Source organism: Cetorhinus maximus, chromosome 27 (assembly GCF_964194155.1).
Source record: "Cetorhinus maximus chromosome 27, sCetMax3.hap1.1, whole genome shotgun sequence".
Taxonomy (NCBI): domain Eukaryota; kingdom Metazoa; phylum Chordata; class Chondrichthyes; order Lamniformes; family Cetorhinidae; genus Cetorhinus; species Cetorhinus maximus.
The window spans coordinates 19,255,674-19,276,873 of record NC_135905.1 but is presented as its reverse complement, the minus strand read 5'-3'; the positions used below and the strand labels follow the sequence as shown (position 1 = coordinate 19,276,873).

The following is a 21,200-nucleotide window of genomic DNA, read 5'->3' as shown; positions in this document are numbered from 1 at the left end:
TTGGAAGGGAACTTACAGGTGGTGGTGTTCCCATGCATTTGCTGCTCTTGTCCTTGGTAGAGGTTACGAGTTTGGAAGGTGCTGTCGAAGGAGCCTTGGTAAGTTGTTGTAATGCATTTTGTAGATGGTACACACTGCTGCTCTTGTGCGTCAGTGGTGGAACGAGTGCTTGTCCTGGATGTTATTGAGCTTCTGAGTGTTGTTGGAGCTGCACGCATCCAAGCAATTGGAGAGTATTCCATCACCCTCCTGGCTTGTGCTTTGTAGACGGTGGACAGGCTTTGGGGAGTCGGGAGGTGAGTTACTTGCTGCAGAATTCCTCTAAGCAGCTCTTGTAGCCACAATGTTTATATGGCTAGTCCAGTTCAATTGCTGGCCAATGATAATCTCCAGGATCTGATAGAGGAAGATCCAGCAATGGTATTGCCATTGACAGTCAAGTGGAGATGATTAGATTCTCTCTTGTTGGAGATGGTCATTGCTTGGCACTTGTGTGGCCTGAATGTTACTTACCAATTACCAGCATAAATCTGAATATTGTCCAGGTCTTGCTGCATATGGACATGGACTGCTTCACTATCTGAGGAGTGGTGACTGGTGCTGAACATGTTGCAATCATCAGCGAACATCCCAACTTACGACCTTATGATGGAGGGAGGGATGAAGCTGCTGAAGATGATTGGGCCTAGGACAATATCCTGAGGAACTCCTGTAATAGTGTCCTGGGAATGAGATGATTTCACCTCCAACAACCACAACCATCTTCTTTTGTGCTAGATATGACTCCCACCAATGGAAGGTTTTCCCCATGATTCCCATTGACTTCAGTTTTGCTAGGGCTCCTTGATGCCACACTTGGTCAAACGTGGCCTTGATGTCAAGGCCAGTCACTCTCTTCTCACCTCTTGACTTTGGCTCTTTTGTCTATGTTTGGACCAAGGCTGTAATGAGGTCAGGAGTTGAGTGGACCTGGTGGAACCAAAACTAAGTGACAGGGAGCAGGTTATTTCTGAGTAGGTGCCACTAGATAGCACTGTCGACGATCCCTTCCATCACTTTGCTGATGATCAAGAGTAGACCAATGGGGTGGTAATTAGTCAGGTTGGATTTGCCCTGCCTTTGTGGGCAGGGCATAGCTGGGCAATTTACCACATTCAGGTAGATGCCAGTGTTGTAACTGTATTGGAACAGCTTGGCTAGGGGCGTGGCTAGTTCTGGAGCAATAGACTTCAGGACTGTTGCTGGAATGTTGTCAGGGCCCATAGCCCTTTACAGTATTCAATGCTGTTAGCCATTTCTTCTTATACTTGGAGTGAATCAAATTGGCTGATGACTGGAATCTGTGATGCTGGGATCCTCGGGAGGAGGACCCCAGCATCCACCCGACACTTCTGGCTGAAGATTGTTGCAAGCACTTCAGCCCTGTCCTTTGCGCTTATGTCCTGGGCCCCCCACCATTGAGACTGGAGATATTTGTGGAGCCATCTCCTCCTCCAGTTAGTTGTTTAATTGTCCACCATCATTCACAACTGGATGTGGCAGGACTGCAGAGCTTATATCTGATCCGTTAGTTGTGGGATTGTTTAGCTCTGTCTATTGCCTGCTGGTTCAGCTGTTTGGCATGCAAGTACTCATGTGTTGTAACTTCACCGAGTTAACAGCTCATTTTTCTGTTTCCCTGGTGCTGCTCCTGGCATGCCCTCTTGCACTCTTCATTGAGCTAGGATTGATCCCCCGGCTTGATGGTAATGGTAGAGTGAGGGATGTGCTGAGCCAGATTGTGTTTGTGTACCATTCTGGTGCTGCTAATGACCCACAGTGCCTCATGAATGCCCAATTTTGAGTTGCTAGATCTGTTCGAAATCTATCCCATTTAGCAAAGTGGTAATGGCACACGACATATTGGAGGGTATTCTCAACGTGAAGCTAGGACTTCATCTCCTCAAGGACTGTGCAATGGTCACTCCTAATGCTGCCATGGACGGATGCACCTGTGACAGGTAGATTGGTGAGGACAAGATTAAGTATGTTTTTCCCTCTTGTTTCCCTCACCACCTGTTGCAGACCTAGTCTAGCAGCTATGTCCTTCAGGCTCAGTCAGTAGTGGTGCTACTGAGCCATTCTTGGCGGTGGACATTAAATCCCTCACCCAGAGTACACTCTGCACCCTTGCCATCCTCAGTGCTTCCTCCAAGTGTGTTCAGCATGGAGGAGCACTAATTCATCAGCTGATGTGGGGCGGTAAGTGGCAACCAGCAGGAGGTCTCCTTGCCCACGTTTGATCTCCCGAAGCAATTGCTTAACTCGCAACCTGGTTGCAGCAGGCCAGGAGGACAGCAGAAACACTTTAGGGATGTCCTGAAAGATCCCTGAAGAGATCAAACTTATCCATTGATTCATTGGAGACCCTGGCTTGTGACCAACTGAAATGGAGAAGGCTTATTCGGGAAGGCACTGAACACATTGAGAGATTTCATCGGGAATGTGTAGAGGCGAAGTTGAGACCTATGAAGGAGCACACAAACATCCAAACAACCTACCAACTCAACCCTATAAGCACCACATGCCCCACATGTGCCAGAGCCTGCAGATTGCACAAGGGATTTATCGGCCCATCATTTCAGAACCTATCAAACTGGAGTTGGAAGCAAGTAATCCATGATTCCAAGGGACTGCCTAAGAAGAAGGGGGGAGGGGGTACCCCAAAGATGCACTGGGGAACTCCCTTCAGAAGTTCCCGGGTAAGGTTTGCAGGCAATTGCCCGGAAGTGCAAACTTCCCATGGGTAATCGCCCTGCACTGGGAACCATCCAAAAATGCCATTTAAATCGCAAACTTCAGATGGTTCCAACTAAGTTACAATCAGTTAGAAAATGATAGAAGAATTAAAACCTCTTCTGACTTCTGGGTAACTATTGCACAGACCCACACCGACCCTCAGCAAGACGCACCCCACACCCAGGGCCCTCCCCGCCTCCCCTCCCAGGGAGTGGACTGGCAATCCAACGCTGATTGCCGCTCTGAGGAAGTTCAGGCCTATTATTTTCTGTTTATTACTATTATGTGCTAACCAGTGCTTGTTAAAATTACTGGAATTGAGTGCTTATCCTATGTAGGAATGGCTGCAAATGGAGTGTGAAACAACTTGTCAAAGATTTTTTTAAAAATTAACAGGCGAAAATAATGTTTTGAATGAAAAAGTACAGAATGTCTGACTCATGCATGAGGTAATGTTTTGATAAAAAAGACAATAGAATTGGGAAATGATACACTTGTCCATTTGTGTATCCCTGAACAAGTAGAAGTGGGCCAAATGGCCTGTTTGTGTTGTATACCCTTTGTAATCTTATGTAAAGCCTGTGAAATGAATTGCCTCAGCCTGCACAAATATTCTTTCTGAGCCATAAACAACTTAAGTAGAAATATTGGAGGAAATTAGGAGGATAGTGCACATCAAGAATAAGAAATGAGATGATTATCAGCGTGGATTAAATAGTTGGTTCTGTAATACCTAAATGGAATTAATATGAAGTGCCTTTTAGATAAATTTTGAAATGATGATTTGTGTGTTAATATATGTTTTGATGTTTTGCAGGCCGAAGAGAAAAGTGGGAAGATTTAGCAGCAGGCAAATGTAATGATTTAAAGATGGACCAAGCCAGGTATAGTCCTCAATTTATAATGAGTCGCAACTTCCAAGCTCCAGGGTATTGTATCTGGGGGGTATCCCAAAGAGGCGCTGGGGAACGCCACCACCCCTGGAAGTTGTCACGTAAGGATTGATGGGAAGTGCAGACTTTCCCTGGGCAATTGCCCTGCACTGGGAACCATCCGAAAATTGTGAGGCAAACTTCAGATGGTTCTGACTGTGTTACATCAATAGTTACCTAGAAAAAGTTAGAAGAATTAAAACTACTTCTGGGTAACTGTTGCTCAAACCCTGACTAACCAACCCACCCACCATCATGCCCCCACAGTTCTTGGCCTGAGTCTGAAGATCGGGCAAGCCAGGATCAAAAAAAATTTCAAGGTCAGGAAGCAGGAGCAGAGTGACAATCCAACTCTGATTGCCACTACATGGAAGTTTAGGCCCAATATGTATTACTTGTGGCGTAGTAACTCCTATTGTGCTTGAATGCAATCATCTTCCCCAAGGGTGTGTTACTTGACAGAATACTTATCTTTATGTATTTATATATATCTGAGCTACAGGCTGCTCTCCAGTTTGCGGGATCCACAATCTGCTAATAATGCTGAGTCACTTGATTTTTTTCCCCCAAATGATGACTTCTGATGATAATGGGAATAAGAGATGAGCTTTTCTAACACTTTGCTTTTCAGAAACACTGAAAAGGTGAACATGTGAGAGCATTTGAGGATAAAAATGAAAGAAAAGAAAGAGCATTAAATAGATAGACAAATTTGTATTTTGAGCTGACCCATGGGTATGGTAGCCCAGTGGTCATGTCACTGGGCTAGGAACCAGCGGTGTTGAGTTCAAATACTACCAAGGATTGTGCAATAAAAAAAGCTCATAATTTGTGCTAAAAATCAGCTAAAATGATGATGAAGAAAGCCATTATGTACTGATTCACTAATGTCAGGCATTGTGTGACAGCAATCCGATACCATCTGCCACTGAGTCCAAATGCCCTCAAGCTAACTAGGGGTAAACTAACTGGAAGTTAATCATGATTAAAGGGAGCTGGGGATTGGAATGAAGCTTAGTAACCACAGTATTGGTCTCAGCTTGGGTTGCCCACGGTCAAATTGAAATTCTTGACAGGAATTCACATTTGGTCTTCTCTAGAGCAATTGGCTATGTATGTACCCTTTTCCACAATCTCCGATCCAGCTCCTTGTTGATCCTAGGATTTTTCAAATGAAGTATCCATGGATTAAAATTTAGGTTTTGCGAGTGTGTGGGGAAGGTTAGAAAATATAAAAAGTGGTTCATTTTAACAGAGGGTGATCAATTTATCAAGTTCACATTCATATGTATTTAAATAGTTGTTCTTTCAGCTCAACAAAGTATTATTTTACAGCACGGAACAAATGCTGCAAGACAAAGGTGGAAGATTGGAAGGAACTTCTAATGAGGGTGGAAGGATTGAGATACAAGCAGACCAATATGTGCAGCAGAGAAGTATGATGAATACTTCAGAAAATGAGTCCAAAAACAGTAAAACAACAGGGTACTGTGAGGCTGAAGAGAAAACTAGAAAACAGAAAGTGAAAAATCCCTTCAGTTCAGAGACTGAGAGATTTGAATGGATCGCCAAAAGCGTAGACAGATGCACCTCTGAAAGGGATAGCGATAACCAAAAAGTACCAAATGCCAAAGTGGAAAGTTCTGGTTCTGGAGAAAACAGTAAGAGCATTACCCCACATAAGAAAAAGTGCAAGACCCTTGAGGAATGGGTAATAAAACCTTCTAGTACAAAAGGAGCAAGGAATATCACAGCCACTCGAATTGGTGAGATAACCCCTCTTAAAGAGGACCATCACATCATTGACCTTGAGGCCACAAAGTCAATTGAGGATCCATTTGATGAGATGTACATTGTCCCAGAGAGTCCACTCTCTGATTCTAGCTGTGAGCAGTATTTGCCAGGCCCAAGTGGAACTGAAAACCAAGATAATGGAAAGAGAGCCACAGGAGCTTGGCTCGCTATTAAGAAAGAAACCGAGTCTGACTTACCTATGCAAGTAGATACTTCAGGTAATAGTTCCTATGAATCAGAGACTAAACATATTTGTTTATTATCCAAAGTTTCAGAAGGTTTGGATGACACCTCACTTACCCAGACTTATTGTTTTGATACTTATTCTGATCATAAAAAAGTTGAAGAAATGATGGAAGTGGATAAAGGCATACATTGCCAATGTGAGGATCCATTCATAAAAGCACAACCTAAAGCATTTTGTGGTTTAAAGGATGGAACACATGAAGCACGAAAGCCAGAGCAAAAAATAAACCCATCAACTAGTTCATCGTCACAGCTGGGGAATCAGAAGGGACCCCCAAAGGCGTTGAGAAAAATCACTGATCATTTTGAGTACCTGGAAAGGAAGCCACAAAGGATATACAGGTAATGTTCTTTTAATTTTTCTATAAACTGGGGATCCATGTGTAGAAAGAAAATCTCAGCAGTGACTGAGAGATTAAACAGTTCCTTCATGAGTGAGTAAGGCCTGCAATGGCTTGACTAGTTTGTCCAGTTAGAGGTTGAGCCATATGGACAAAAAAGGTTTGTGTTCCCACTCTAAACTGACATAATTAAACTCGGTCAAGATGATGATGAGGATATTGGAATTAACTTCATCTCTACTTGTTAGTGAGTGGAAAATCAGCCAGGGCTCCCATTCCTGTTTGCTCAAACAACATTTGCTATCAGTTCGCGTGCAGCTACCAGACAAGGACAGGCTCAGACTCAGCTGTGATTTCCCACTTGTTGGAATGGTGGACTTGAGCATAAACAATGGCCTTTGAGGCAAGGTGTGGAGAGTGATATTGGGACAATATCAGCAAGAAGTCGGGAAACCAGAAAGAGAAAAGAAATGGCTTTAACAAAAGGATATGCAAGTTCCATCAGTGGTTACATATGTTTTCTTCGGCTGGTAAAACATGTCACTGAGGGTTTACTGTCTGAGGTTTTCTGTGTGAGAGTGAGAATCCGGGGAGAACCTTTCAATATATTTTCCAAAGAATTCTACATTACATTCCAAGCTTTTTGTGTGTGTGTGTAAATATATATATATATATATATAGTAACTAGCTGTTTTTGATTTTTTTTTTCTTTTTTCGTGTAGTATCTTCTACATATTGATGTGACTAGTTAATTCAGTGCATATATCACATTTTAACGTGTTGGACCACTCGTAGCCATAGCATTCTCTTTTACTATCCATTTTTCAACATGCATCACCATGGTTGTGTTAAATAATTGATGAGATTGCACCGTGGTTTAAATAGCAATGACAAGATTGCTGCGTGCAGTAAGCACAATTAGAGTTATTGGGTATGAGGTAGAGTTTAATAGAAGGTTGAATTTTCTGATAGGCCAATCTGGGGACTGAGTAGAGCCATTCTCATTCCTGTATTATGGATTTTTATAGAACATTGTAAGGGTAGTTGTGTAAGCTCAAGTATGGGCAGAGTTTCTTTAGTTCCTGGTGGATGTGAGCTCACTGTGCAATATTTCCAATGGACAGGCCTCAAAATCATGGATAGCAGGAACTTCGGTATATTGCCGTGGCCTTCAGGGCCACTAACCATGTTAGAATTCAAAATTTGACCAAAATCCTGTAAACTTTGTACAGAATATGCTAAGGTCAGAAGATTGTAAAATGTTAAATCTTAAACCATTCGTTTTGCAAAAAAATTTTGTTTTTCAGTATAGGACTTATTAATGATACCAAGTAATGGCCAGCATGAGAAAACCAAGCCTTTAGCCATTTGTCCTAACACTGGTTTGATGTGTTTCCTTTCTTAAGCTTTTATGAAGCACCTTGTAATGTTTATCAACATTAATATTGCAATATAAATACAAATTGCTGTTGACCCTAGCAATGTAGTAGTTAACAATAACTTGAGCAGTAAGTACTTCGCCTGTAGTAAAATGAAAATAAATAAAAGCCTACCGTGAAGTTGAGTGAAGAAACAATTGAGCTTAAAAGCATTGTAATATTTTTGTAGTTGCTTAGTAGTTAATTGCAGACTATCTTTGTTTTATAAATGCTTGTGCACAGACACTATTAGAAATTTTGTCAGTCAGTAAATCAGCACTTTGGATAGTGAATCCTAGTTGAGGTCATTTTTATTGGTGAACCCAGGTTGTAGTTTACGTAGGAAGACAGTGTTGCCCTACATATCTCCATAAGAACAAATAATAGGAGCAGGAGTGGAACGTTCAGCACTTCAAACCTGCTCCATCATTCAATAAGATCATGGCTGATCATCTTCAACTCTGCATTCCTGCGCTATCCCCATATCGTTTCCCCTCAGTGTCCAACAATCTTTTGATCTCTATCTTGAATGTACTCAATGACTGAGCATCCACAGCTCTCTGGGTTAGAAAACTAAAGATTCACAACTCTGAGTGAGGAACTTTCTCCTCATCTCAGTTGCAAATGACCAAATCCTTCTGATGCTATTACCACTCCCTCTAGACTTCTAAAGAGATCAGTTAACCTGGCACAGATTATGGATCAAATCTGTGATTTTTCAGACCTGTTTGGCCTAATAAACACCAAGTGGCATATTTACCCATTGAAGTCGTCCAGAACATTTGCAGTTTATTTTATTGTAAGTTAATTAAATCACGTAACGTTTTGTAGGTATGAATATAAATAACTTAGATATAATGGGAGACTTTTCAAAAGTGTTACTTGTATTAGTGTGCAATATTTAGTTTGCAGTATTTCATTATTAACTTCTTTAAAAAAGGAAATAGTAGAGCTTTATTACTGATCTCCTACATATTCCTAGTAATGTTTTGTAGCTAGCATTCCACATGTGGTTCTGTTTATGTTCCCCTCATTTGAACTTTGTGTTAACAGCAATGTAACTTAATCTTCCAAATTTGAACACCAATTATGATAGTTCAAAGACCAACAAGTGAAACAGTAAGAGTGCATACACTAAAACTTATCTACCGATCTCTTGTAGTTTGGTTGATTGGGTTCGCTTTAGAAACAGGAAGCAGGAAGCAAACAGTGGGAGGTTGTTCCTGTCTGTGTGGAGCTGATTTGCTAAACAGATTGAAAGGAGTTAGTGACATGTGCAAAGGCCTGTTCCTGCAGTGCAGCTGGAAGAAATGCCCTGTTAATTAGCTGAATTTTACTTCAGCTGGGAATTGGACAACTGAGTGAAAGTGTTTTAATGCAGAATATTATACTCTGCTACTGTACTGTGGCTATTGTGTGTTTTGTGATCATGAAGGTTTGTAGAAGATGCTGTGAAGCTGGGGTATTAGTTTGGTTGATACAGTGCGTACTATAGCTTTGTTGTATTTGCTGGTTTATCAGGTAGTTGTGAATAGTTCTGTGAATCTGCCTCTAATGTATTGCCTAGAAGGTACAAAAATCATGTTCCTAGTTTTGCACAGTGCCATCACTTTATTTAAGTAAAAGGGTTTAGAAGAGTGTTTTCTTGAAAAGAATTGTACCATAGATGTTGAAGGACTTTTCATGAGTTATGTTATATTTTGCTGCTTCAGCTGCATCAGGTATTATAAATAGAGCTGAATGAAAAATTGCACCAGGGAAAAAATATTATATGCAGAATAAGCGCACAGTAATTTTATTCTTGCTTTCAAGTCAGGCCATGACCCTGAGAAGTAAAACCTTTCCAATTAAACACTAAAAAATACATTTGTGTAGATATGTGAATCCACAGCAAGTGGAAAATGACTGGACTGATTAAGGATTTTCTACATGTATGGATTCGATTTGTTTTTCTCTCCCCAGGATCTGGAAATGAAAGTGAAAGTAACTTGACAGTGTTCAGTTTTATTTCACAGCATGATTTGTTGTGTTATTATGCTAACAGGGTGGGGTCTGAAAATTTGCAATGCTGGATCTGCTGTGGCACTGTTTGTGATAGATTGAGAATACAGGAGCATATTAGTAGACAACATGTTCTGCCGTTTCAGTTTAGCTGTGTGCAATTTGATCTCCCCTTATTTTTGGTGTTGTCACTTGTTATCTGGACAAGTGCAATAACCACATGAATGGCACAGCAAGGCCCTCCAAATAAACAAGATGTATAGCCAGTTATTAGATTAGTTCTAAGATGTTATACACAAGGAAAGTTGAAAAATGTACTACACAGTATTATTGTGTTCACTTGGGTGGATAGGTATCCTGTACAGAGCTCAGCATTTGCACCTTCCATGCTTATCATGGTCAGCTGCCTATGTCAGGCAATAGCACTAAATTGTTAGTACCAAAGGAGCCAATTACAAAGATGCTGCTTGTAATGAATTAAGACGATCAGCTATGTCAGGCAGATAAATTTTGTTAACATCAGCATGCCCACTTTAAGCAGTGGGGGTTGTACTATTGTAGGGTGATTCAAGTTGTGTCTAAGCTATTGGGGCACAAACTGAGGATAACAGCTGTGCTACAATATGCCATATTAATATGTACCTACACCATATGTACTGCAGCATTTCAAGAAGGTGGCTCACCAATATTTTCTCAAGGGCAATGAGGGATGGACAGTAAATGCTGGGCTTTACAGCAATGTACACATCCCATGAATGGATAAAAAAATTAAGAAGTTTACAATAGTGCCACTTATCTTAAAATATTTAATTCAGTGCTATTTTGATCACTATCCAATGTCCCACGCTGGAAAGTGTGAATGTATGGGTTTTAGCTAAGATAGCACTTGGCTAGATGTTGTCTACCATTGGATAGCCTGCCATCATTCATTCATTAGATTTGTATGAAAAATGGCCACTTGGGCAGGTACCCAGAGACTTGAGAGTGCCCACCGAACTGTACCCTAGTAGGAGTCAATACCTTCAAGTGTAATGAGGATGAAGGTGGCATGAAAAATGCTGGAAACTAGCTTTCTGTTTTCTGGATTTAATTTATTTCCAAATTGAAGTTCTAAATCTCAGTTTAAATTGGCCATGAACAAACCCATGCTTTTAAAAGTCAGAATGTAATCAGAAAACTTACAACTTTGAGTGTCATAATCAAAACAAATACTTCTAAGTAAATATTAAATGCTTACTATTGCCATCGCAAGTTACAATAATAAAAGGAATGGACGTGTCCCCATTAACTTTGGTCAGCTGTTGACGTGATGCAGGTTCTGCGTCAATAATTCCCACCGCTGTGAAGCAAACACGAGACACCCGTCACACCAAACAGCGCTGGTGTATGTGACAGTCGAGCTGCAGCATGTTGACATTGACATGGCTGGCATTTATGTGTTTAACCTGAATTTTAGAATGCATCCTTCAGGGGTTAATTATCAGGTTTAATCTGAACATCAGATGGCTCCTTTACAACACATTTGGAAACAATTTTGTTTCTAGCCCTCAAGTAAAGCTTTTACTCATTTAATACTGTAAATGCCAATTTTTTTCTGGACAGTCTGTGTTAGGCTTTGTGTCAGTGAGGAATAGCAGTACACATGCTTGCTCTTTTTAATGATAAAATTAGCTTGTTAAAATATTTGAGTATCATAAGTTTATAGTTTTTCTGTACTGCCTACTTTTTGCCCCTCGGGATGTAATTGCATTGAACTGAGCATGTTGTATAATTGACAGACAGTAAAGTACTACATCTGCAGAAGTGCTGCAGTAATGTGTGTGTCCAGCAATGGAAGGGACAGGAATCAGGAGCAATCACCTGCTTCTGGGTTGTTCATCTGGTGCCGTCAAAAACGGAGAAGTCTGTAAGTGAATGTTTGAGAGTTTTTTCCAACATCCCCAAATCACTTATTGTATTGCGTGTGTTGTGTAATCACTTGATCTTAAAATATTGCACAATCGGCACATATTTCTGAAGCAACTGCCTGCCTGTGGAAGTTGGGAATGGATATCAGCAACTACACAGCTTGCAACTTGGGCAGGCTTGTGCTGACCTCATCACTTTCGGTCAAGGCTATGTGAACTTGAAAGGAAGCAGAGGAATAAAAAAAACCTATATAACCTGACTTCCATGTAACTGGAACTTGCTCATTGTGTTGCAGTATTCTTTGGCTGGCTATCTTATCTGGTTCCTGTTGACCGTCCCTGTTCTTAGAAGGCCACTTCACAGTGGCGTTGCTCTTGCAAGGCAAGGGGAGTCCCCAATTTAATCTGTGACTTTATCATTTGGAGATTTTTTTGGGGCTCCAAGATCTCTTTTGGTCTTGGGTATTGTATGCAACATTTCCACAGTAGAGAAGAGAATGATAGTGCATGGAAAGCTGCAGCATTTCCAAGCATGAGGTTCAGTAGTATCTTTAGTAGACCATGGCATGAATGATTCATTTTCTTTAACATCTGATGTATGCATTCTATTTATGTAGTGTAGATTAATGGTTTGCCCATTTCCATATATTTTCCTATTGATTTGAGTATGCTTAACATTCGTATTTAACGAGAGGCATGGAGAGCATCGACAAGATGGCATCACATTATGTGGGTAAATATTGGCTTAAACAGTGCATCATGCCAGAATTTCAAAACGTTAAACTAGATTTGATGGACCGAATGGCCACCTTTTTGTGCTGTAGCCATTCTATGATTTTAAAATGCACTTGCCAACCAATCAGCACTCTCTTCACATACTGTATAAATCGTTGTTTCCACTTATATCGGTGTTCTTGTGAATTGTCCTGATGAGTGCAAGACAAAAAGCTTCGACATGTCTCTTTTACAGCAATATTCAAGTTCTGTACTACCAAACAACTATTAATATAAATAAAAAATGACCTTTCTTAGGTTTTTATATGTTTATCTAGTTGAAGCTCCTTTGAAGGCATAGATTACAGGTTTCTATCACAATCGTGTTTTACTAAATAAGGTAATGAGAATTAGCATAAGGATAAATGCTTTCTCCCAAAGATATCATTTTAGTGTCCTTTTGAACCAATTGATAATAACAGAGTCTTGCTGTAAAGGATTTATTTTTTCCATTTTAAACTTTTAATTTGGTTTGAAAGACAAATCTGAACGTTGACTAAGATGAACAGATTTTTGCTCACCCGGGCGGGGGGGGGGGTGGGGTTACAATTTTTGGCTCGATTTGGTTTCCACATACTTTAAAGATGCCTGGGATGACAAGCATGTGAAAATGCCCTGCTCTGAGTAAAATCTTTTTCCTGTTGAAAATGAGGTAAAGAATTCCCATACTTTAATTAAACTTTAACATTCATTTTGCTATGGGTGTTGCAAACATGTTCAACTGACTAGAATTGGACTACAGTTCACTAAGCCTAAGAATTTGGGCCAGATTTCCATAACTTTTCATTTTTCTGGAGCTTGCCTGAATTAGAAAACAGTTAATTTAACAAGTTTGAATACATAAAATAAGCTAATCAGTCTAGAAGGTGTTAAGTTTTGAATTCTTTTGAATTTTTTTCATCCTCTGAAACTAAGGAAATGTTGCACTCTATGATCTACAAATTAGCTGTTAGATTTCCGACGCGAGTTGCAATATTATGCTAAAAAATATTTGACTTCTAGAAGAGGGAATCCTGACATGGAAGACAAAAGACCTAACCGAGGAGGATGCTCTATGGAAGTCAAATGGCTTGGAACTCCAATCACTGAGATGCAAAGGATGCCAGAATGCAGCGAAGTTTTGCCACCTTTAAGAGCATCTAGCAATCACTCAGTGACCATCCAAGTAAGTTGAAATAAATTCTCTTTCCAAGCAGTACACTAGTTAGTTGAAAATATGAGTACCCAACTTACTATTCTCTGTACAACTATTTATTGAGCATTGTTACAGGGAAACCTGGCTACATACTACCTTATCCAACGGAACCATCAGGGAAGCACTTGAAGTGTCTGTAATACTGACTTATTACTGAGTTCTGTGCTTTGGGACCAAATCCACAAAAAATTGTTTTGAGATTGCCAATCATTTCACATCAGACCTAAATTGCTGTACAAGGTGAACAAGATCATCCAACTGAGCAAGGTTGAAATCTACTGTCATCACTGTTGATGTTCACACTCTCATTTACAAATTTAAAGTAGTTCAAACGACTTTATACCAAATGATTGCAGCACTTCAATAAACTAGAAACTGCAGCAAGAAATTTGCAAATTTTTTTTGTGTACTTCTTTCCCCTGATATTTTAGGGATGTCAAACTAAGGGCTATTTCTTTTTGACATGTACATCTATTTGGTATGAAAATCTGCCTTACCATTTCTCCTCCAGGATATGCAATTGTTGCTAGTTACTTTTGTGCTTATTGCAGACAGACTTGTTGAAAAGCGGTGAAGTCCCTCGACCCTATCCCACATACTTTAAAGATGCCTGGGATGACAAGCACGTGAAAATGCCCTGCTCTGAGCAAAATCTTTTTCCTGTTGAAAATGAGGTAAAGAATTCCCATACTTTAATTAACCTTTAACATTCATTTTTCTATGGGTGTTGCAAACATGGTCAACTGATTCGAATTGGACTAACAGTTCACCCAGCCCAAGAACTTGGGCCAGATTTCCATAACTTTTCATTTTTCTGGAGCTTGCCTGAATTAGAAAGCAGTTAATTTAACAAGTTTGAATACATAAAATACCTGATCACCATGGCTGTGTAGGCCTTCTAGGTATGAACCTGCAACATTTGTGAATAGATTTAACACGGCAACTTTGTAACAATGCAATTAAAATTGTAACAATAATCCAGGACTTAATCGTCGTTGGACTAGTCATCTTGTCACTCATTCTGTTATGGCTGTTAGGAATTTCATTCTGTGATTAGCCAGCAAACTAGATCCATCAAATGCAGCAAGTGAAAAGCAATCCTCTAATTTCCCCACTGCCAAGTTGGAATTTGTCTTGGCATAGTATTGTGCCTGGTGGTTTAGCTGTGAACTGGTGAAAATTACCTAATAAAAACCAGGTGGGTTATAGTGATGAGTAGCCTTGGGCTCCACTACTTGTACCTAGTTGGGAGTCAAGCATTTGCAGGTTTGTACAAATTTCTACTATTTTCCAATGTAGTTTTGGATTATTGCAACACTGTCAACAAATGAAATGCTTTCTCATTTAAGACAACTAACTTACTTGTAAATAGATTAACTGAATGAAGAGAAAAGGAAAGGTGGATTTGCCATAAGGTAACAATCTCTAAAGATTGTTTGAAAATGTGTTATGTCCCTCAATTTTCAAATTTTTGCTTAAAAAATAGGGGAACAAGGAACTTAAGACGTTGTAGAAGTGCTGGTTTAATTTTAAATTATACTGATAGCAAACTTCAGAAGAATGTAGCTAGACTGCTGAAATGGGCAGGGAGATGGCAGATAGAATTTAATTCGGATAAGTGTGAAGTGCTTCACTTTTGGAGGAACAACATGGGGAGGAGATGTAACCTAAGTGGTTTGAGGATGTACAAGAGCAGAGGATCCTGTGGGTGCATTCTCTCAAATCCTTGACAGTACCAGGGCAAGTTGGTAAGGCAGTTAAGAAAGTGTATGGATACTTTGCTTTGTAAGTAAGAATATTGAAAACAAAAACAAGGAAATCATGCTAAAACTTTACAAAGCAGTGGTTAGGCCTCAGCTGGAGTATTGTGTACAATTCTGGGTACCACACTTATAGAAGGATGTCAAAGCTCTGAAGATAGTACAGAGAAGGTTAATCAGTTTGATGCCAGGAATGAGAAAATTCAATATATGGATAGATTAGAGAAGCTGAGGTTGTTCTCTTTGAGTCAAAAAGATTAAGGGGAGACCTGAAAAGTGTATTCAAAATTATGTAGGTTTTGATAGGACAAATAGAGTATTGCAAATATGGGATTTATAAGATTGTTATGTTTTGGGACTGTGCCTTTAATTAAGGGTAAAATGTGACCTGTTCTGAAGTCTGCCTGCCTGACAACAGGCCTGGGTGATGTGTCTATTAAAGGTAGGCCCAAGTTGTTGATTGGAAAGAAAGTGTAAGGTGTTCACACTTGGAGAAAATGGCAGCAGCATTTGTTTTTACAGTGGCTAGACTGCTAGTCTTCAAAGACCCAGAAAGTTGTTGAGAATGTTGGGTTGTAAACAGTTATGCTTTAAACTGTCCATTTATTTCCAAGATAAAAGAAGTTAGGGTTTCATGGATAGCTAATCAGCATTTCTACCTGGATACAAGGCCCAGGTAATTCACAATGCTATGGAGATAGGCTTTCAGAGGGAGAGGGTTTCCCAAAGATATTCCTCAAAACTCACAGACAAGTCAGTCCAACAGGATCCAGGAGAGAGGGAATATCTAGAGGTCGAAAGTCTCTGTGTGCACCCCACAGAAATGCAGGTGGGAGCTTGTGCTCGGATCGAAAAGATCAAGTTCATGAGGATTTGAAACGAGGCTGGAAGATTCACCTTTTTGCACAAAAGGGAGAATCTCCAGGAAAAACCTTCATTGTGAAAAACAATTCTAGGGTTAAAGTTACCAGGCTGGAAAAGGAAAAGAACAGAAGTAAAGCCTCGGGAACTAAGAATCACTTCGGACCGGTTTCCAGAGAATTGAATTTCTGCTTAAGGAACGGTGTGAAGTGGGGTTTTATTGGTTGTGTTATAAGTAAAAAGGGAAATTTCTGTTCTGTAGTTTAAAGTATAAGTGGACTATAACAATAGTGTTTAGCCAACAGTACTTTTAGACTGTCACAGTAAAAGTCTTAAAACGTAAAATCCTGTTGTGTCATCCTTTCAGCTATTCGAATTTCAAAGTTCAAATTTCTTTTTAAAAGTTACTGGTCTCTGTGGGGATAGTAATAAGAGTGAAACAATTTCTTCTGACAAGTCAGTAACCAGAGGCCATAGTTTTAAAATAAATGACAAAAGAACTAGATAGGAGTTGTAGAGAAATTTCTTCATATACAGAGCTGTTGAGATCTGGGATAAAGTACCTAAAAATTGTGGAATCGGATTCCATATTAACTTTCAGAAGGCAATTGGAAATGTGCTGGTTTGCAGGGTTATGGGAAAAATGCTGGGATATGGGACTGAGTTGGACAACTCCTTCAAAAAGCCAGCACAGGCTCAATGAACTAAATGATTTCCTTTTGTGCTGTGAGATTCTATGATTATTTTATTTCATGAAAATTTGCTTTAAATGGGCTGTTTTGGATCTGCAGTTCTTAACTTTAATCACCAGGTGTCACTTCAAGATCAGTAGGAATACATTGACTTTATCTTCTAGATCAGTAGTGATCAAGCTTTTTTGTCTTTGGAACAAATATAAAGTTTAACTCATAAATTCCCATTTACCTCAGTTGAATCATACAAATTATACTACCCAGTTCCATACCTTTCTTGAATAACTAGCATCCAAATTGTATATAATTATTGTCCAGAAAACATGGCCACTTATGGTTCAAAGTCGAATGGCTTTGTGGAACACCTTTAACCAGTATGTTTGACTTGCTGCAGTTGCATAACAATATTACTTATTCTAATGCTAGTGTGGAAAACAATGAAGCTTTTTGTCTGATATAATTTATTCATTGGATTCTATCTTGCTGGTCACATGCTGAATCCTTTAAGATCCCAGATGGAATATTGTGTCCAATTGTGGGAGCCACATTTTAGAAAGAGCGTAATGCCCTTAGAGATGGTGCAGTAGATTGAGAAGGTACAAAGGAGATTTGCTAGAATGGTACCAGTGATGCAGAGATTAAGTTGCATGGAGAGACTAAAGCTGGTGATCCCTTTAGGACATAGAAGGCTGAAGGAAAATTTAATAAAGACGTTCAGCATCGTGAAGGATTTTGATAGAGTGAATAAGGAGAAACAGTTTCCAGTGGGAGAAGGGTCAGTGAAATGGATTTAAGATAATTGACAGAGCCAGAAGAGAATTTCTATTTTAGAGGGTTATGGTTTGGAATGCACTCTTTGAAAGGGTAGTGAAAGCAGATTCAGTAATAACTTTCAAAAGGGAATTGGATGAATACTTGAAAAGGAAAAATGCAGGGTAATGGAGGAAAGAGCAGGGGAGTGGGGACTAATTGGAAAGCTCTTTCAAAGAGCCAGCGCAGGCATGATGGGCTGAATGGTCTCCTGTGCTGTAATGTTCGATGATTAATGACCTAAGCTAGTTATGAAAGATACAGTTTTTAATGTTCCTTCTGGGATGTCTTCAAAGGAACTTGGAACCATATCTTGGGCATAATGCAGAGACAGAGGTTAGCCTGCTCAGCAGAGATGTGGCTAATCACAGGACACCATAGTAATGAACAGACAACTGAGAAATAAAAGACTACATTTTAAAGGTCAGTTTAATGTTGATTGTTAGAGCAGAAGTGTCTGTTGTTTCGACATGTTGAGTGGAAACAGTGAAGTTTGTATTTACTGTAAATATGCTGTTTGTGCTTAGTACTCTATTTATTTATTGATTGTATTGTTAAATACATTTGTTAGTTTACAGTATGAGACAGGGAGAGGAGAGAAGAAAGAAAGGAAGAGGAGAGAATGAATGGGCAAAGGAGGGACAGAATGGTGACCAGGGAGAAGAGTGGGTAGTGAGCACGTGAGAATATGGGGATGTGGCGGGGACCTCAGTGTGGGAATGGAGTAGGGTTGCCAACAGATGATTTTACCTGCATCTGGGAGTGGAGGGGTGGTGTGGTTGCCATAGAATACATTTCTGTCTTGGGCTCCAAGCACCATGAATACTGAAGGCAAAATCTTGCATTATAATTACTCTTCTTCACTCAAGGAATTCTTTGTACTTATTTCAGAGTTCTGGCTACAGCTTCTCCAACCATTGTTTAATGACTGTACCCTGGAGCCTTGTGCAGATATAAATATATTGAGGCAAAACTATTCTTAATGTGTGAAAATGGTCTGCAAGGAATATTAGCATTGTCAGGAAAATGTAATAATTTTCATAGTGTTCTTGAAATTTATTGTATAGTAGAGTAATAGTGGGGTCTATGTCTGTGCGTCTGTATGTGTGTGGGGGACTTAGTTGAATTAAAGGCAGCTGGTCTGAAGGCTTTGATGTATCAGAAAATGAGCTAGATTTGAAATGTTAAGTAGGTAAACATGGGTGAAGTTTTAGAATGTGAGATGTAAAGGGAACATTTGCATTTTTAAATAAGCCAGACTAGCTTGAATTCAAAAGAGGGGGAGAAACGTTTCACCTAGCCAGGAGAAGTTAAGAAATAGTGTATTTATTTTTCCCAAAGATTGGTAAAATTGGTACTATGATAGATTTTTATTCGTAGAGCGGTAAAGTCCAAAGACATAGTGAAATAATGGGAATTTGCATTCAAAGGGGAAAATATGTGTAAAGGAGATGGGGTTATGTGTAAGGGGAAAGCATATTTAGATTTAACACAAGTGTGAAAAGCCTCCAGCATCTAAGCCTCAAGCTGCTGTCTACAAGGAACCAAAGCTGAGAAAACTCACTTTGAATTCGACTGACCAGGGTATGTGCTTTGCCTGGGTCTGTTTAAATCTGTGTTTTACTGTTGACTTAACGAAGGTGTAACTGGGATTTAGATTAATTAGGGGGGTTAGGAGTTATCGTAATTTGTAAACCTATGTATGTGTTTAAAATCATTTTTAAAAATTTAATAAAGGTTTAATTTAGTTTTGTAAGAAGCCTATAAGTTTCAGTGGTCTTATTACCACTGAATTCAAGGCACGCATCTCAAAATATATACAAATTGCAAAACAATTGTGGCAGTTGTTTCAGGTTTCCCTTTGGGATTTGAGCAACTCAGCATTTACCATCAGCTATGCCATAACAGCATGTTGATTGTCCACACTGCAGGATCCCTAAAATATGGTTGACAATTGGAGCATACACCATGGTGTTTTATGTGTTATTCTGGCTTGAATAGTGGGCTCGATGCTTTTGATGGAGAATGTTTCTGCAAGATTGAGAATTTAGTTGGGATTTGTCACTTAATGGCACCCCAGTATTTGAACTGTTTTTTATTCTTTCAATGGATATGAGTGCCACTCGTAAGGCCAGCATTTGTTGCCCATCCCTAATTGCACTTGAGATGGTGGTGGTGAGCCGCTGTCTTGGACCGCTGTAGTCCATTAGGTTTAGGTGCACCTGCAGTGCTGTTAGGGAGGGAGTTCTAACTTTTGACCCAAGTAACGATATAGTTCCAAGTCAGGATGGTGAATGACTTGGAGGGCAACTTACGGGTAATAATGTTCCCATGCATCCGGATGGTAGAGCTTGCAGATTTGGAAGGCGCTGTTGAAGGAGGCTTAGTGAGTTGTTGGAGGGGGTAAATGTTTAAGAGGGTGGCTAGGGTGCTGATCAAACGGGCTGCTTCGTCCTGGATGATGATGAGCTTCTTGAGTGTTGTTGGAGCTGCAATCATCTAGACAAGTGGAGAGTATTCCATTACGCTTTTGACTTGTGCCTTGTACATGGTAGATAGGCTTTTGGGGGGGTCAGGAAGTGAGTTACTCACCACAGAATCCCCAGCCTCTGACCTGCTCTTATGGCCACAGTATTTATATGGCTGGCTCAGTTCAGTTTCTGATCAAGGATGTTGATGGTGGATGATCCAGCAATGGCAATACCATTGAATATATAAAGTAATGTTGCATATACAGCAGATTTGGATGTGAAGACCATTCATATTGTTTCATAAAATAATCAATTATATCTTTAAAAGTTTGTATTTTAAAGGATTTGTATAATTTTAAAGGTTGCACTTTTGAATTATTTTTGTGATTGGTTGTATTGTGTAAGTTATACTGTACTGCTTGTGAACATAAACCACACCTCAAGATAATATTGTTTTGTTTTTACTTTTCAGGATGGAAGCAAGAACGTGAGCAGTCGGTGGGAGTTGATTCGAACAGCACTGTTAAGAAAATTTACTAACTCTGAGGATGTAAAGGTGCAGTGTGAAATAAAGTTAAATCTGCAATTGTGGGCTGAGGGTCGGGTTGCACCAGGAATTTATTTGAAATACCTCGCTAGAATCAGTTATTTCGAACATATTTGCATGTTGAATGAAGTAATTGTCTTCCACTATTAGAACAAAGAACAAAGAAAAGTACAGCACAGGAACAGGCCCTTCAGCCCTCCAAGCCTGGGCCGATCATATTACCTGTCAAACTAAAACATTTTGCACTTCTGGGGTCCGTATCCCTCTATTCCCACCCTATTCATGTATTTGTCAAGCTGCCTCTTAAACACCACTATTGTACCTGCTTCCACCACCTCCTCTGGCAACGAATTCCAGACACTCACTCACTACCTTCTGCATAAAAAACTTGCCCCCGTACATCTCCTCTAAAGTTTTCTCCTCTCACCTTAAACCTATGTCCCCTAGTAATTGACTCTTCCACCCTGGGAAAAAGCTTCTGACTATCTACTCTGTCCATGCTACTCATAATTTTGTAAACTTCTATCAAGTCGCCTCTCAATCGCCGTCGCTCTAGAGAGAACAATCCGAGTTTCTCCAACCTCTCCTCATAGCTAATAACCTCCAGACCAGGCAGCATTCTGGTAAAAACCTCCTTTGCACACTCTCCAATGCCTCCATATCCTTCTGGTAA

The 21,200-nt window shown here is 39.8% G+C and overlaps 1 protein-coding gene across 2 annotated transcripts in view; it reads left to right on the top strand.

The window, feature by feature from the left end:
- parga (poly (ADP-ribose) glycohydrolase a) overlaps positions 1-21,200 on the top strand; it is a 178,697-nt gene that overhangs the window by 8,545 nt on the left and 148,952 nt on the right. For both annotated transcript variants that reach the window (XM_078530846.1, XM_078530845.1), the window contains exons 2-6: positions 3,596-3,662; positions 5,046-6,092; positions 13,194-13,356; positions 13,938-14,060; positions 20,453-20,536. In XM_078530846.1, the coding sequence (XP_078386972.1) occupies positions 3,649-3,662; positions 5,046-6,092; positions 13,194-13,356; positions 13,938-14,060; positions 20,453-20,536 (1,431 nt within the window). In that variant the 5' untranslated portion in view covers positions 3,596-3,648. The remainder of the gene's footprint in view (positions 1-3,595; positions 3,663-5,045; positions 6,093-13,193; positions 13,357-13,937; positions 14,061-20,452; positions 20,537-21,200) is intronic.